Source organism: Sphaeramia orbicularis, chromosome 2, assembly GCF_902148855.1.
Source record: "Sphaeramia orbicularis chromosome 2, fSphaOr1.1, whole genome shotgun sequence".
Lineage (NCBI taxonomy): Eukaryota > Metazoa > Chordata > Actinopteri > Kurtiformes > Apogonidae > Sphaeramia > Sphaeramia orbicularis.
The window spans coordinates 8,158,068-8,176,469 of record NC_043958.1 but is presented as its reverse complement, the minus strand read 5'-3'; the positions used below and the strand labels follow the sequence as shown (position 1 = coordinate 8,176,469).

Here is an 18,402-nt window from a genome sequence, read left to right as displayed (position 1 = left end):
ACAAAAACAATATAAAAGATGGCTATTTGTGGTTTGAACTCACATTTATGGCCAGAACCTGACAGGTATAGGCAGTGGAACATTACAGAAATACAGATAAACAGTCAAAACAATTATAATGATAAAAAGTTGGTTTAACACTTAAATACACATGAGTAAAATTCAACACAGCGACTATTGGAAGAATGTAAAAAAAAAATACATCACACTGACAATAATTACTGTTTTATCACCCAACTCTATTAGGTTTTGTCTCAGATGATGAAGTTCATCACTGGTTCCATAATTCAATAGATAACCTGAAACATTAATAAGAGAACTACTCAATTAAGACCATAAAGACAGGGTGAGGAAAAACAGTAAATTGACTTGAGGATGTCATTTTCTCCTCTTGATGTAATAACAGAGTGCAAGGACGCTGTCAGTAAGGTTCAACATGAGCAACATTCCTTCAGTGACGATCCGTGGCCAAGTGGTATTTGCATGTATGAATATGCATAAGCTGCAGATGGAGGAGCTCAGTGCACAGCTTGTGTGCTAAAGGTGAGCCACGGTGAGACAAATAGCATTAATAAACTCATACCTGCGTGTCACCAGCAGCTACAAAGCAGACCTCGAGGAATAAACCCAATGCACTGATCCTCTGCTCAACAAGCAACAACATCAAATGTTGTCTTATATTAATCCCCATTGTTCCTTCACAGCGGAAGGGCGCGCCTTGTCTGAACTATAGCTCTGTATTATCATTCAGGGGAGGAAGTCATTATGCATATGGCTGTGAGCATGGCACAAATCAATTTACAGGAAACATATCCGAGTGCTGGCCTGTCCTGAGAAACATTTATCCACCCTGGGATCAAACACAGCATCGCCTGTTCACCGGTGAGGTTTTAAGGTGACTTTTTAAGAGAAACTGCATACACGGATTAAAGCCGGAGCACTGTGTGGAGATTGGTTGCGGGATTTGATGCAGAAAGAAAGCAGGAAAGGGCTTTATCTAACTCCCGTGGAACAGAACAAAGACACTCACTTACACAGAGATAGAGAAGAACAAAGAGAGCATCGTTATCACAAAAAGACGACTGAATGTCTTTTATGCTGCGAGAGCGGTTAGATAGACTGTGCATTATTAAAAGCATTTCAGCTCTTTGTAAGATGGGTAATTTTTTTTTTTTTTATTGCTGCTGTACAGACATGAAACTTGACAGGATACTACATCAAAACCACTGGGCTAGGACGCACTCACACAGAGAGGTCGAACTACAGATTGTGCTCCATATCAGAATCGATCTCGCCGAAGTCCACAATGTCTCATTCCGGTGAATAGTAGAGGTCAGGTCATTTCATGTCTGTCTACCTCTGTTTCCAAACTTCTCATGACACAACAACATCTATATCAAGGCTCCACCAACAACCTAGGAGATAACTGTGTCTCGGTTTTCTCTAATGTAATGCTGCTTTTTAGTGGATGAAAACCTAGTTACGAAACAGCTATTGGACAAAACAAGAAATTATGACTGATGTATGCGACTGGAGCGGTGAGGTTTTAATGCAGTAGGTTGGAGAAGATGGGTTTTAAAATGCTAATGTAGACTGTTGACTGCAGCATGGCTTGCAAATCCATAAATATTTTTCCAATGCTGTCATCTTCTGCCTTAAAGATGAGTGTCTACAGAAGTTTGGCAGTAAAATGTCTGATTACATGTCAGCATTTGAGAAATGAACACTGGGATGTCATTTCCAAAGGTTTTTTTTTTTTTATGATGAATGTTTAGATACATAGGTTTTTAGGTCTTCCTTGGAGACAGTAATTTATATATTTTTAGTCTAGCAGATAATAACTCAGTCCCCAGTCAGGCACAGTAGGTAAAACTGGATGCCCCTGAAATTAAAAAAAAGAAAAAAAGACAGAGAAGAAACTGAATCCACTACAAGATAGAGCTCTGACAACAGCTGGTGTCGAGGCCAACGTGAACAAATAAAAGCTGATTCTGGGTAAAAATAGTACAGATAAACTTCTGATGCTGCCGATTAAGCACAGCGTTCACCTCTAAAAGCACATTTAACAAGAAAGTCTGGCTATTTTCGGCATTTTTATATCACTCATGTGAAGTTTTATTGTCAGATCTCAGTCACCGCAGCTCTGTGTCTTACTTTAAGCACCACATTACAAGCAAGTACGCACTTTAAAGCATCTATATGTAATAATTAACATTACAATGCTCAATGATCTCATGTCAAAGATGTCAGTACATTGCATTGCAGAGATATGAGCTGAATTTATTCATAGCTACGGGTTGACATGTTTGTGTAAATGTATGTGGCCACTAGAGGGAGTAGTGAGTCACTTTGTCGGGCACCCATGTCCAAGCTGAGGATGAGAACTGGTAAGAAACAACTTTCAGAGTCAAACAAAGTGACAAAGTGATGAAAAAAATTGAACTGGAAACAACTCTAAATTTAAAAAAATGGGGTTTGATGCTGAAATGGCAGCATTTTTTTCAACACTGGTGAGTTTGATTAAGAGGCTTATAAAGATATAAAGTTATTATGTGATGTTATTATCTTTGCTAAGTTGATTGTTTGCTGATTAATAGTTGAGAATAACATGTGACATTTGTGACTTTATTTGGCCGATTCCAAACAGATATTTAGTGCAGCTAGTGACAACACAAACCATACAGAAATCAGAGGTGATTTTACTGTAGCTGTTCAGATGAGCATTATAAGACTATGTTTTTTAGAGAGTTTTTGTTTGAAAGACAAAATGTAATGATATTGTAATACAGGGTTGAAAAGTAACTAGGCATTAGAAATTGCTTATAGAATTTTTAGTATCACTGAAGTCATGACGAAAACATTATGGGGATTTCTTATTTTCTTGTTGTCTTATTTCTTATTCTTGGACTCAGGAGGTTCTCAATGATATCCCAGACAGCATCCTTCAGTAGGTTGTTCATTCCATCCCTGACCGTTTGAGGAAACTGGTTGATACCACCGGTGCTTACGTTGAAATATGAAGATTTACTTTCATTTTCCCAAGTAATAAAGAGCATGTACCATTTGTTTCAATACATTTATAATAGGAATATGGATTTTATTACCAATTTTTAATGCCTAGTTATTTTTCACCCATCCTGTAGATGTGTACTAAATAGAACAGAATAGACTTTATTTGCCATTTGCACAGATACATCGCAGTATAGGTACATTGGAATTCTTGTGCATTTCCCTGAGTCACAGAATCCAAAAAGAGACGTGAACAAAAACAGAAACAAAACATAAACACAGCTAAAACATAAAGCCCTCTTCCTATGATCTTAGAACTATAGTTAGATTTATTACTTTTGTTAAAGGGGTCATATTTTGCTACAACTGCTTTCATTTATTTGTGTATTTGGACCCTAATAGTTCCAAAAGTCTGAATTTGAACCCTCCAGGTGTTGCAAAGCTATCTTTATATTAATTTTGGCAAAAATCGAGTGGATTTCCACAACCTGTTTCAATTCCTGCTTAATTTGTTAGTATTTAACTAGTTATGTCACGACATTTGCACATATAAAGTCAAGACTTCCAAAGAATATTTCAAAGTACAACATAATTGTTTATCAGCAGCAGCAGTTGTAGTAAAAACTGAAAATATGTCCAAACTTCGAGCTGATAACCTAAAATGTTCAGTTGTTGGTTGAATGGGACAGAGCAGCACAGCCAACAACCTGGAGGGGGTGGGGCGTGAAGTGGCTCATTTGCATTTAAAGGGCCAGTGCTCAAAACGACCTTTCAGGTGTCATTACTCAAACATAGGGTTGAAGATAGACCTGTGGAGCTGAATTAATGAAGAATTCAGACCCAAGCATAGCATTTACAGTTTATGTAGACCACAGGGAAGTAAAAAAAAAAAAAAAAAAAAAAAAAAAGCTAAATATCACTCTTTAAAGTTGCTATCTTTATATTTATGCAGAAATAGAACAGCATAAGCCTGCTCATCACTGAATGGTAGTGGTCAAGCAGAATGACCCCCCCTCCAGCTCCGACTCAGTGGAAGAAGGTAGGTGGCACAGTCAACACATGCAGATCTTAACTGTGCGCTGGCACTGTAATCGTCTCGCACAATAAGGCTCTCACACCCACACGTCTCTTTCAAGTGTTGAGCACAGACGCAGAGAAGCCGAAACCAAATCACACACAGGGGGTTTTCTTTTGTTGATGCTCGAAGGCGGTCATGCCCAGCCACAGCTCCAGCTAACACTGATTGTATAAATGAGGGCCACAGAGAAGAGTAAATTCTGCTCTTTTTCTGTTTTTCATACAACAATAAAAGAGCAAAGAAGGAGAACTAATAATAAACAATAATTTCAAGGAATGAAGGCGGAAGAATGATGGTTTCACAACCCCTGAAAACATTAGCTTATTACATTTGGCTCAACACAATATAATACGCAATTTTTCCCATTAATCCGTACATGAAGATGAGCAGTTCAGCTTACATAGACCCATTGGAGGGTGAAGTGAAATTGAGCCACAGGTTTTCAGATGAACAGCATTCAGACCTGCACTTACAAAGACTAACTGCTAGGACACTGTGCACATCTATTCTGAAGGAGAAGTGCACTTTGGGCTGATTTATGGCACAGATTCTCCATTGATTTGAATCAGTGACATCGATGTTTATACAGAAAGCCCTAAGAAATATCAAGCAGAGTGATGTGCTTTTTGTCTGAAGGATTCGATTTATTGTTGAGCTGTAGGCCTGAATTCATCAAATCTTTAAACATTTCAGTCAGATCCACTTGACCATCTGTTTTATTACAGCTAGAGGAGGCCAACATGGGTCTCAGATCAGCACTACTACTGTTCACAAAAAAAAAAAAAAAAAAAAGAAGATGGAAAAATTGTGTTTTATATAAGCAATAAAGCTTCATGTAGAGCTGGGAGATACAGACAAATCTAATCTTGATAAATGTTATACACTTTGGCTGAAACAGGGATGTGCAATAATAATAATAATAATACATCTTGATATTTTTTGAAGTGAATGAAAGTATCAGTTGTAAGGGAAAACTACACAAGACGCCACAAGAAACACTATTATTTATCAAAATAAAAGATGAAGTACAAGATGAGAGGTGTCCTATGATGCCCGCCATGGTGAATAATGACATCATGTGTAGCTACATATGTGATAATTCAGTTCCTTGGCTGGTGAAACCTACTCCCCAGATGTGGATTCATGTTTCTCTCATTATTATTTATTGTCATTTCAAAGTTACTTGTGGTGGAGTGGAAGTGATTTCAGAGTCAGCGCTGTCAGTTCTATTATGAGAGTATAAACAGGTCTAATATGAAAAAGGAATGAATGAATAATGAGTGGAAATAGCCAATCTGAGTTCAGGAAGGGCCAAGAAATACAGTGGATTTAGAAATGAAATGGAAAATGTGCTCTCTTGTTATGCAGCACGTGTGTGAATGGCAGAACTGTCGCTGCCTTTATTTCTGAGAAAATCAAATCACAAAAGGTCCACCACGACTGGCCTATCTTCCAGTGGTGAGGATCATTTAAAAATTGATAGAAACCGGAGATAGATGTGGTGGTCCAAGATATGGGACAGAGCTACCATGTGTGAAATTTTCAAGCCAATCGATTGGGGTGAGGTAGTTAACATAGGCTGCAGCATGTCAGAAATAGCAAAAAAAAAACAAAAAACTTACAGTATCTGAGGGAAAGTGCTCTCAGTAACAAACGACAATTAGGCTACAGGTTAAGAACAAAATGCAAATGTGAACAAAGTGTTTGGCTTTCAAATATAGAAGGGCTAAAAGGGAATAGGTTATTAACAAGCTAACCCAGTGTTTTTCAACCTTGGGTCGGGATCCCACGTGGAATTCAAATGGGGTCACCTGAAATTTCTAGCAACTGATAAAAATAAAACGTACTAATAAAAAAATCTATGGTGAGTTGAGAGAGACGATCCCAATACATAAAAGACATGACAAACTGTGAAGCTGAAACTGAAGCACTGTGGTACTGTTTATCTTTCAAATGTTCATTGTGGTCAGTTTCAGATGCTGCAGCTCTTTCATAATTCATAGTTTGAGTTATTGTTTGTTCAGTATTAATGGTCAGCTTTTTAAATCCAAGCTGGACTGACTGTACATATCCTGACCAAGGAAAATAAAATTCTCACTTTGTGCAGTAATCTCCACCTGATTTTTCTGCCTCCGTCCATAATTATATACATTATATGATAGCCAATGCAGCCAATCCTCTCACTGACATCTTGCAATTAATTAAAAATAACAGTTGTGTGACAGATTCTTAGTATTTCCCCAGAAGCAGCAAAATATGCTACACAAACTCCTGCAGGATGAAGTGGATTTACCAAATGCATTCAGTGTTGAAAGTAACTATAAACAGACTTAAATGGCTTACAAGCCTCAAAACATGAACGCTACAAACAACACATGATGCAATGCTCTCTGAAAAACTGCTCTCAGCCAATTAAAATAAGTGTGTGAGAGTGATAACAAGGGAGTCAAACTGTTTCATAACTGTGGCTTGAAAATAATAAGACGACAGTTTCTGAATCCCGAGGTGACAGTGCTTTTGCAGTTTTGCAGCGCCAACACTTTGAGTCAGTCTTCTGCTTTTAATATGATCAGCAGAATCTTTTTTTTTTTTTTTTTTTTTAAACTGAGGTGTAAATAAGAATATGAACAATTTGTGTTAAGAGACTTATATTTAATATTTCACTCAGTTGATAATACTCAACATGAGCTTATGATTCGAATTTTTCTACTAAGGTTTGCCTGCATTTTAGTGTTTTGTTTTTTCCACAAAAAAATAAAACCCTTTTTCTTGTGGGATTAAAATTCTTCCATCCCTTAATGCACTGAAGAAGTCAAGTGGTTAGGTGGCAAAGTCATGTTGGACCTCATACCCTGTTATACTTAAGTCCCTGATGGGAACTGATGAGGACTAAACCCTGCTACCTGTGACATTTGGAGCAGGTTAACCCTCTGCTTTATGTTCATTCTGGACTTCAGAAAGTGTCTGTATCTCACTATACATTGTTAGAATTATACAGTTGAAGAACATATAAAAAAACCCTAAGCATTATATAATTAGAATGCAATATGTTATAATCATAACTATGTTTCGTAATTGGAATGTAATACAGCAGTTATATAATAGCTGTGATTTCTGTATTTTGCTGATTTGCTTTAAGTTGTGTTAGAAGGTAACAAGCTTAAAAAGGTGGAATGTAAAACACAGACAAAGGGACACAGGTGGGTTAGTTTAGTTTTTAGGTGTGAAATGTTTATTGTTTTATTATACATAAGGAGAAGAGTTTACGAGGTCTGTGGGGTAAGGACAGGGGGTGACAGATGTAAGGTGGGGGAGGCGCAATGTTATTGGTTGAGGCCAGAAAGAGACAACACCCTATGTATGACTGTAAAGGATGAGAAAAAAGGTTTCTCTGGGCTCTTGAGGACAGGGATCCAGAGAGATGGGTTCTGTGTTTGGAGACTTTATGTCTGTGGGCCTGGAAAACTGATTCTCTGTACCCTTGGGAGACCACGGATCTGTGTAAGTTTGTTTACTGTTCATTAAATGATTGACTCATTGTTATTCTTAAATCCTGTTTCAGGTCTGTTTTATGGTCAAGGTAATAACCAATATAATGAATGTGAGGGACAGAGAAGTGGAGTCAGATTTGTAAGTAGAATCCCAACATCACAGGGATCCAATGAGAACACAGCCTCATGTCACCGGTTGAGCAAATGTTTGAGGAGCCACAAACATGCTCATTTTAACCAGAAAGTGAACATATTCACACAAAAAGGGACAAGAGAGTGGACCACATCAGTCCAGTTCTGAGGTCTCTACACTGGCTCCCTGTCTCTCAGAGAATAGACTTTAAAATTATCTTGCTAGCATATAAAGCACTGAACAGTTTCGGCCCAAAATCCATCAGAGACCTTCTAGTCCAGTATGAACCATCCAGACCACTCAGGTGGTCTGGTGCAGGTCTGCTGTGTTCCAAAAGTCAGAACTAAACATGGAGAATCAGCGTTCAGTTTCTATGCTCTGTATATCTGGAACAAACTACCAGAAAATATCAGGTCTGCTGAGAGTCTGAGTTCTATTAAGTCCAGGTTAAAGACTCACCTGTTCACTGCTGCCTTTGACTAAAAGGCTTTTTACTTTTTAAATTTTATATTCTCATTTGAAACTCTGCACTGCAGCTCTTACTTTAATATGTGTGTGTTTTATATTTTTGGGTTTTATGTGTTGTTTTCTTACTTGCTGTTTTTAATCACCTTTTACATGTTTCTTTTATAATGTTTTAAATGTGTTTCTTTTTCCCTTGTCGTTGTATTTCAATGTCCTGTGTGAAGCACCTTGAATTGCCTTGTTGCTGAAATGTGCTACACAAATAAACTTGCCATGCCTAAATACAGTTAAAATTAACTGTAATAAAAAGTGACATGAATGACAGGACACAGGATGTGTAGTATATCAATAATTGAAATATATTTTTCATTTCAGAGACGTTTATCATAAAATTAATATGTTTCAATTGGTCTTGTTCTTCTTCTTCCGTCATAACAATATAACACAGTCTCCCGCAAAAATCATGATTGCAGGTGGAAACCATTAACTTCAATTTTATTTCATATCATTTTATGAAACTGTACTTTCAGCTCCTCTGTGCTCCTTTCTGTCATCCTTTTTCTGCCTGTAAATTAAACAGAGCAGACAGTTTTCCATTAAATGCATGTCTGATGTGTCTTGGTGCTGAAAGTCTGTTCAAGCCGCCACATTTTCAGACAGACGTTCTGATCAAAGACTTGCTCCCTGACACTTGGCAGTCTGGAGAGGCTAATAGAGAAGAAGACGATATTTTGCCATGTTCCAGGACAAGTTCATTACCAGTCTGCTAACCGACCGAACACTAACATTTTCCCCTGTGTTGTGAAGGCGTTCTAATCCTTTTTCTTGTTCATTAAACCTAATCGAGTGAACATTCACAGTAGGCTGCTTGATTACTCGCTTCTCTGAGAAAAGCTGGTCCATTTTGAGTGGAGGGTCTCCCTTCACACGTCGACTTCAGTGGAGCCTGAGAGAAAATATTTACAAACCTCAGCTGAAACTGCACGTATTAACCCATAAAGACCCAAACATCCACCGGCAAACAAAACCATCTACTGATCTAAACTGTTCAATACCTGTTGATCCACTAATCCTATCAATATATGTAAATAATTGGTGTAAAATGCAGTTTTCCACCTTTTCATGGTCATTAGATATGACCCATTTGGATGTTCAGAAGCTCTGTAGTGAACATCTTCGACAACACTGATTCACCAGTAAAACCCACGGAGTTAGATTAATGACAGTGGATGGAGACACTGGGTTTATGTTCAGTTAATGATAGATTTTACAAATTTTCACATTGTCTTCAGTTTTCTCAGTTTTTGATATAATAACCCTCAACTTTAATCTGAGCTTTTATGAACATCTTCATGATCAGTGAATTAAATGTAGGGAAAATACCTGATTCATACATGAATACAGAGGATAATATTAGAATAAATGGTGATAAATCAGTTAAGAAAGGTTAAAAACAGAGAAAAACTCATTTGGGAACTGCCACAAAAGTAGCACTGGGTCTTTATTGGTTAACTCCACCTGGCATCTAAACTCTCTGAATGTTTCACTGAAAGTTCGCCAAAAACCCTGAAGGTATTAAAGTTTCAAAATAGAATTAATGTGTTACAGGAGCCAGATGCCCTTGCAGCCATGTACGTAAAAGTTTGCTAAAAGCACTGAAAACCCGAAAACTAATATATTATGCAAACTACACCTCAGGGCGAGCTGGACTGGTAAGTTGGCCTGTAATTGCATCATAGGGACAAAAACACAAACATAGATATACAAATGTGATTGAAGGCTGCACACACACACACACACACACACACACAGAATATTGCAACATCGATCTCCAACTGCCAGCGACACAGTAGAAGCTATGACTCACATGATTATTGAGCTAAGGACAAATGAATGGATGCACGGACCAATGGGTGAACAGAAGGATGGATGGTGTATTATATGTCTAATGGGCGTGAGCTAACATATGAGTTTGCAAAGGGTAGATGAGCTTGCTGAGCAGGATTGCAGCAAAATCAATAGATGAGTATCGTCACAATGACCCTGTGTATCGACAGGCTTTGGCTGATCTATGGCCTCGCTTAGACAGTGCAGTAGCAGACACTAGGATGAAGTCTGATTGATTTTAGTTTAGACCGGTAAAAAAAAATGACATCTGTAGTTTAAAATCTGGATGATTTTGCATCGAAACAGGATGTGCAACAGATTTAAACCGATCTATTTGCAGAAATAGAAGAAAATATTCAGCATTAGGGTTTTGTGAGTATATAATAATCATCGTAATCGTGTTGTTTCCAGGACCTTGAACTCTTCATGAAATGTTCCTACATGTTTCCTCTCTTTATCTGCATTACCACTATCTACTGTGTAATGAAAAAATTATAAAAAAGCAAACAAAAAAGCCCCAAATGGATAAACAAAAAGCAAGGGTCTTATACACAGTAGTGGGGGTGAGGGTGATATTTATGGAGAGACATTTGTTTCTTTATTCATCAATCAAATAGAATAGATTTGCAACCAAAAAAGAGCAAAGAGCAAAAAAAACGGTAAGTGGCAATCAAAAAAAAAAAATCTTTTTGCTTTTAAATCAGTCCTCTTTACTTGCGAGTTAAAAACTTTTGCTTGAGCAAATCTATTCTATTTGATTGATGAATAAAGAACCAAATGCCTCTCCACAGATATTCAGTTGGCTCTTCTACAGGCTACAAAAGATTACTCACTGAACCTTAAAATACGGCAGCTTTATAAATCTTATCATTGTTATCCATTGTGCATTTATTTGAAGGACGAAATGGAGAGAAGCAGGAAATGAGGGGCTACATAACTACAAGTACTCCCGATGATTTTGATGAAAATGAAAGGGAATGACCTGCTCTTGATGCCTCATGGATGTAATCAAACCTGGACTGCTGCGATAAGGCCTTGGTTTGTGCAGGATATGTGGGTAATAAAGAGCAATGAAATAGTCAAAACTGAGAATGGAAAACATGAAAAAAGCGGCTTTACAAACACTGGTCTAAAACTGTTCATACAACTAAGGATGTATCTGTAGCTTTCATCTTTATTCCATAAATTAGCGTGGTTGAGCTGGAGAGGGCTGGGGCGCCAATAAGGGGGGGTAAACATGACAAATTCATGGGCCGCAGTATTTGGGGGGGGCCCAGTGGATATAGAAGTTGTGAAAAATGTGTGCAAGATCCACTGTATAAGAGAGGTGTAGAAGTTGAGATGCAAACTTTGAAAGCATGTTCACGGTATCATAAGTGATGTTGTTTATGGACCGCACCCCCATGTGTATCCCCCCCCGTCCACCAGATTGAGAAGATAGTCAATTTCTGTAGGCGGTTATGGGGCCCATATTTGGTAGCGGCACCCCTGGGAGAGGGCATTGTACTCTGTCCCTCATGATATCCTGTGTTGGTGTTTGGGACTATGGGGTTCATGGCCTGCTGGTCTCTGTACAACCAGTGTATTAGCTTGGATCACACTACCAGGAGTAAGTCCCACTCGTTCCCAGTGGAGGGCTCATTGCAGATGATGTGGCCCTGTGACCTCCAGTTTACGCTAGAGTGATTTGTAGCCAAGTGTGAAGCAGCTAGGATGAAGATCAGTACCTCTAAGTCTGAGGCTGTGGTGAATGGGGAAGGATGGAGCACAGATGGACGCAGTATCAGTCTGTTGTGAAGAAGAGGGGGCGGAGCCAAAAGGCAACGCTAACTTTACTTAACACTAACTTTACAACACTAACTTTACAGGCAGATCCAGGACAAGTTGGAGGGATGATATCTCTGCTGCCCCTGTGACACAGACCAGGATATGCAAAGGAGAAGGTAGGGATTGATGGGACTGTGCAGCTACAGGCTCATTTGGGATTCCTCTGAATGTGACTCAGATAAGACGAGGTGCCTTATAGAGGAAGGTGATAAGCTATTCGGGGGGAAAAAAACCCCCATAAAAGTAGAAGTCAATTTGAAAAGCTCACATAAGAAGGCAAACTGAGCTGACATTGACGTGATGAGGTAGAACCCCCAAACACAGACACTCATCTGTTGTGGACGGTAGTTTGTTGTGCAAAGTGAATATATTTTGTGATGTTTTTATCTGCCCTGTCTCTTCGGTCCCCATGTTTATCAGTCACTTAATCATAACTTCCTCCTCTTGCCCGCAGTCATATAGATACTGTATATTCTCCAGTTTTATTTCACACAGTTCTTTTTTTCTTTCTTTGGCTGTTTTTTCATTTGTTAAACTGCAAGTTTTTCAGTTTTGTTAACAATAACCTCACTAGAGCCTTCCTGTTTGTTTACATTTAGACAGATTTCCATCCCCCAAATGTACCTCAAACTTAACAAATGAAAATATGCATTTCCATCCACTAAGATCATGTGAACTGAGTATTAGAAAATGGTTCATCATCATAATACTCATCACGTTTTAATTCTTTGCCTATGCACAGTGTTTCAGAGTGAATGAGCTGACAGGAGGCCAAACTTTCTGCGTAACCTGATGCTGGCTTTAAGTTTTTCTTGAAAAGCACGGCTGGTCTGAATCATAGCAAAGTCTAGAAAAAGGTCTTCAACAGTTTGTCAAAGTCTTAGGCTACATTCAGACTCCAGGCAAATGTGGCCCAAATCTGATTTTTTTGCCCATATGTGACTGTGTTTACGATCTGTTAAAGACAGTTTGAACAGCACAAATCTGACCCAGGCCACTTTCATATGTGGTCCTAAATCCGATACATATCCGTTATTTTACAATGTGACTCCAGTTTGAACGGCCAGGTCACATTTATCCAACCTTTATGTCATTGAAATGCAACAAACGTCACAATTCTGTGAAACAGGAGGAGGAGCCGAAGGAAAAACATATTTCCTTCTGTAAACATAGTTGCATGCCTGCGTGGTCACATATTACATCAGGACCTCTTTTGCGCATGTGGGTCACTTCAGGGTCACATTCAGTTCATACTCAAAACTGATGGAAGTCGCATTTAATGTGTAATAATAAACAAGCACACAAAAAACTGGATTTCACCAAAAAATCTGAATTGTGCATTGACACCTGCCTTAGTCTTACATTTGCTTCTGCAGCTTTTCACACATGGTAGCATTTGTTGCAGTTTTTCTAAATGTTCTGTTTGTTTCTTGTGTAACTTTTCCACTTTTTTTTGTTTCCTCTTTTGAAGTTTTCATGTACAAATTGAAAATGTAAATTAAAACAGCTGGATGGAAACTTATCTCTGCTTCTACATTTTTCAATATGGTTCAAAGTTTTGTTAAAATTTTACTGCATAAAACTTCTCCTGACCTTTTTGAAAGTCAAAAACTAACACTGAAACAAAAAAAATAAAATAAAATAAATGAACTGATTCAAACTAAACTGAGAGATTGGAGATCTTTATTCGTGTCTCTGTGGAAAACCCCACACTATTTCATTATTTAATCCCACACTGTGCTGTGCAGTGATAACATAGTTTTAAGTTAGCTGTAGTTAGGATGGGATATCTGCAGCAGAGGACATACTGGTGAGCAATAACTCACTGTAATATGAAAGGCAAGTCTTCATATAAAGAGTCATCTTTTCACAGATGTTCATTATCAGTTAAATTAGCCTGAGGCTCAATCTGGAAAGAAATGACAAGAATGAAATAAGACAATGCAGCACGATAGCAAGAAGTTTGTATTAATGTCCGAGTCAGCCAGCGCTCCTGCTCTCCACCTTATCACAGCTCAGAGAATGCAGTAATTGAAAAGGAGATCCAGCAGCCCTGTCCTCACAGATGGTGCACTGCATTTCTGAGACAATAATAGGATTGTGGACCTCCCCATTCAACAGCTCTTCTCAACCATTCAAAGCTTAAAGTGAACTGAGAGGACAGAGGACTGCAGCGGATCCCGGTTTCAGCCCCGTTATGGGCCTCACGTGGCACCTCAGTTCTGGCCTTATGGGAGTCAGTCAGCTCATCGCAAAGTCACACTCTTGGAAATGTGTGATTGTTCAAGAACTTTCAGGGTGATGGATACTGTCTAACAGGCAAAGTAAGGTCCAGAGAAAGACCCATTAGAAAGAAATCCTCCTGTTAGGTTTTTGAGCAAATTCCTGGAGTGTTTTTCTTAAATTGAACCTCCAGCAACGGGGAAAGGAAGCGTTTATATTAGTGGTTCCCAACCTTTTTTAGCTCGTGACCCCATTTTAATATCACAAATTTCTGGCGACCCCAGACATTCAAAACTGAGACTTTTTTTTTTTTTGCTAAAATTAATTTGTTTTTGATCATGTAATAGTTTGCTATGCTATTTTGCAAATAAACATTAATTTTAGACTACATTTAGGCTATATCATGTATATAATGCACCTTTTTGGTGTCTGCTTCTCAGTTTCTCTTGGAGATGTCTTAGTGGGGCCAGGCGGGCAAAGAAATCTTTCCATTCTCTGTTTGGTCCAGTTTTCTGACTGTGACTGTGTCCAGGCAGGCTGAAGCATAGTAATGCACGCAGTCACATGATCACGTCAATCAAGATATGCCCTCTCAGATATCATATCCTGCATTTTACTTGAGCTTGATTTTTTTTTTACTTTATTTTAATTGTTTGATTTCTGTACATTACAAAACAAAACAAAAATAAGGGACATTTGGGATACACTGACCACAATAAACCTTTGTGACTAACAATTGTTTTTAGTAATGTGACATTGAAATGAAAATTGTCCCTTTCTTCCATTTATCATGACACTGTTCTTCTTGAGTCCTCAGTCTATGGGTCAGAATCTCCATCTCAAATATTCCATTCACAATTTGTATCCAGTTTTTAGTTGTAAGTGGTTCTAATCTGCACCATTTTTTGGTAATAGCCTTTTTATAGGCCGCTAATAGTATTTTACACAAATATCTATCATTTTTTATTTGAACTTTATTTTATTAGGAAAAGTGTGTGGTGTTTTGAATGTAAAAATATATTGAATCATTAAAAAAATATTTATTATTAGTATTTTTTTTTTTATTTTGATCAATTGCTAGAAATTTCAGGCAACCCCATTTGAATTCCAGGTGACCCAACGTGGGGTCGCAACCCCAAGGTTGAAAAACACTGGTTGATATGTTGACTGAAAACCTATTAACCCAGTCACAAGCCGCTGACTGACCAGTTCACACTAAAATTAATCAAATTAATCTCTCCCCAGTTCCTATTAGCTTTATTAAGCATGGCTGCTGCTTGTTATGTATGGCACTGGAAATAATGAGCTCATCTCCATTCAAATTACCATTTCATTCCAGCTCTAAATGCAAAGAAGGATACAGTTTATGCGCCAGGTTATCGCTGCCACTTCCTCAAATTCTATGTTTATTTAATGTTTATTCAGCCAATTAAATACTTCTATCCCTCACACTGTCAAACTGAACTTGGGCAGCTTGAAGTATTTATGGTTTTCTACTGATGTGAGCAGCTTTAATTGGCTGTAATGAAGGAATATTACAGTTTAGTTCAGGGTTAACCTTTAAAACATCCACACTTTTCATGAAACTTTGGTTTATGCCACATTAAAAGAATTTCAAGAAAGTAAAAGCACATTTTTTGGGGGGAAAAGAATCTAATTTTCTTTTCTAAAAAGAAAATTAATCCTCCCAAGCATGTTTTTCATAAGAAATGTGATCTCACAAACAACAAGTGAAAGAATGTTTTGCAGTTGCATAACACTCCAGCTGAGGAAAAAATATTGTTTTGCTCATTTTTCTTGCACAATTTCTTCTACTCATTTTGGCAGCATTTCTAGTTCATTCCCGCTGTGGTCTTATTCCAGTTTTTAGAAGTCTAGCCAAGCAAAATTTATTTACCCCATTATCACATTCTTTTCTTTGTTTAATACAAGACAATTTGGTATAATTCCAGCTGTTTTTTAGCATGACTGGTTTAAGTTTGGACTTAAAAAATGTACATATAAAAGTTTTTCCACAAACGGCAAACCTTTATTTGTTATTTTACAAACTCAGAGGTACTGTCCAATTGAATGTGTGCCTGTGGTTGTTGTTGTACTTTACAATACATAAGTAACCATTACTTTGTATTGGTCTGGATGAGCTGAGGTGAGGCGGGGTTTGGGGTGGGGGGGGGTGCAATTTGTTTATTTCATTATACATTTAATTCTTTTTTTTTTCTGCTACACTCTAGAGTGCTCTTTCATTTGTTGTTTTTGTATGCATGCATACATGTATATATATGTGTGTGTGTGTGTGTGTGTGTGTGTGTGTGTGTGTGTGTGTAGACAGACAGACAGACAGACAGACAGACAGACAGACAGACAGACAGACAGACAGACAGATAGATAGATAGATAGATAGATAGATAGATAGATAGATAGATAGATAGATAGATAGATAGATAGATAGATAGATAGATAGATAGATAGATAGATAGATAGATAGATAGACATTTATACTTAGAAATCAGAAAGGTAAATTGTAATTCTGTGATTGGAGGTGTCCTATTTTGCTTCAATAAAAAATATTTGGAAAAATAAAAAAGGCACATATTAGACTTCACTGGACAGGACATATGTTCTAGTTTCTGCCCAAACTACATAAGTTCAAGCATGCTTGAAATGTTATCCAAGGTTCAAATGCTGTTTCTCACCCATAAAGTAGGAGCCGATCCTGCACATGGCAGCTCCGAAGATGAAGTCCCCCAGGATGTTAGGGATGAGTGTCAGTGGGATGCAGAAGAGGGCCATCATCAGGTCGCTGACCGCCAGCGACAGCAGGAAGGAGTTGGTGACGGTCCTCATGCGCTTGTTCAACATCAGCACCACGATGATGATCAAGTTGCCGAAGACGCTGAGCAGAAAGATGAGTGTGTAGAGCAGGATACGAAACACGTCCATCTCTGAAACAGACAGGACATTATAGGTACTTTTATACCTTTATCAATTGCACTGTAGAAAGAAAGGACAAGTGACAAATGAATACTGAGTGCACAGCCAAGCAATAATGGATGAGAAAGAATTATATCTTACTGTAAAATAGAAAAATATTAACTTGTTCCATCAAAGTCTCTCGGCGTGCTTGAGTGGGTATTTTTCCAGCAGCCACAAGAAATAAAAATGTTTAATATTGCTATAAACAGTAATGAACAAAGAGCAGAGGTGGTCACATGGCTGGCTGGCAAACACTTCCACCCAAAGAATGAAACAAAAATGATTTGACAGGAAAGCAATAAGTCTAAACTGGCTTAAAAAAGATCCCCCGACATTTGATACATGGCAGTCAGCAGTTAAGAGAATTTTCATTATGGAAAAGATAACTTTATGTTGAGACTCACAGAAAACACACAATTTGGAAGTGGTGGGTGAGGAACGGGGTTAGGTGAAGGTGGAAAACTCGTGAAGTCTATCAACCTGTGCATCTGAGCTAGAAACTGTGAAAATTCCTTCCTCTACATTGTCATTGTTGTCTTTGTTTTATGATCAAGCAGAATGTAAAAAAAAAAAAACAAATGTATCAAATGGAATATGTATTTTTCTGTGGCGGTGTTGTTCTATTAAAAATAATTTGACAAAAACATGCATTTACTCCGTGTGTGCGCAGACGTGGGCACATTTTCTCCTCATGAGAAAACTATGCATTAAATGACACATGAAATAAAAGCACAGGAAAGAAAATAAGAAGAGGACAGATATGAATTCAGTCGTTCGCCTGGGAAATAAGATTTCAAGTGAGCGAGCTACACCACAGTCAATTCCAAGAAGAGTAAGTTTGCATAATCAACGATTTAAGTTGTGCTACTGTCAATATACTTAAACTCATTTTGGAAACGGAACTTAATTAAAATACTGATATCAAAAGGAAGAGATAAACAACAGCCCTAATGATGAGGAAGCAGAATCAAACTGAAAAAAAAAAAAAAAAATCAATCTCATTCACTTCTCACCCTGCTTTATATTCCAATGAGCTATTAAAACTGAACCCTGGTCCTTGTAATAAAAAAAGGAAAACAGGGGTGAGTGTGTTTTATATCATTTTCTTCTGTGTTGCCATTCAGCTGAGCATCCGTGGAAGCAGGGCAGCCCAGCCGCAGGGTTTTAGGGATGCTCCCTTCACTCACACTGGCCTGTCACAGCGAGTCTGTTTGAGCATGAGAGTATCTGACAGAGGACAAGGTCGGGGCCGGCCATGTGCAGCGCTGACTGAGTCCTCCTGTAAAGACAGCGACATGGGAGACGTCTAAAGGTCT

General features: G+C 38.1%; 1 protein-coding gene across 1 annotated transcript in view; it reads right to left on the bottom strand.

Annotated features, from left to right (window-relative positions):
• LOC115430565 (cholecystokinin receptor-like) overlaps positions 1 to 18,402 on the bottom strand; it is a 73,358-nt gene that overhangs the window by 27,811 nt on the left and 27,145 nt on the right. Inside the window, exon 2 of the mRNA XM_030150654.1 lies at positions 16,807 to 17,055. Within this exon, the coding sequence (XP_030006514.1) occupies positions 16,807 to 17,055 (249 nt within the window). The remainder of the gene's footprint in view (positions 1 to 16,806; positions 17,056 to 18,402) is intronic.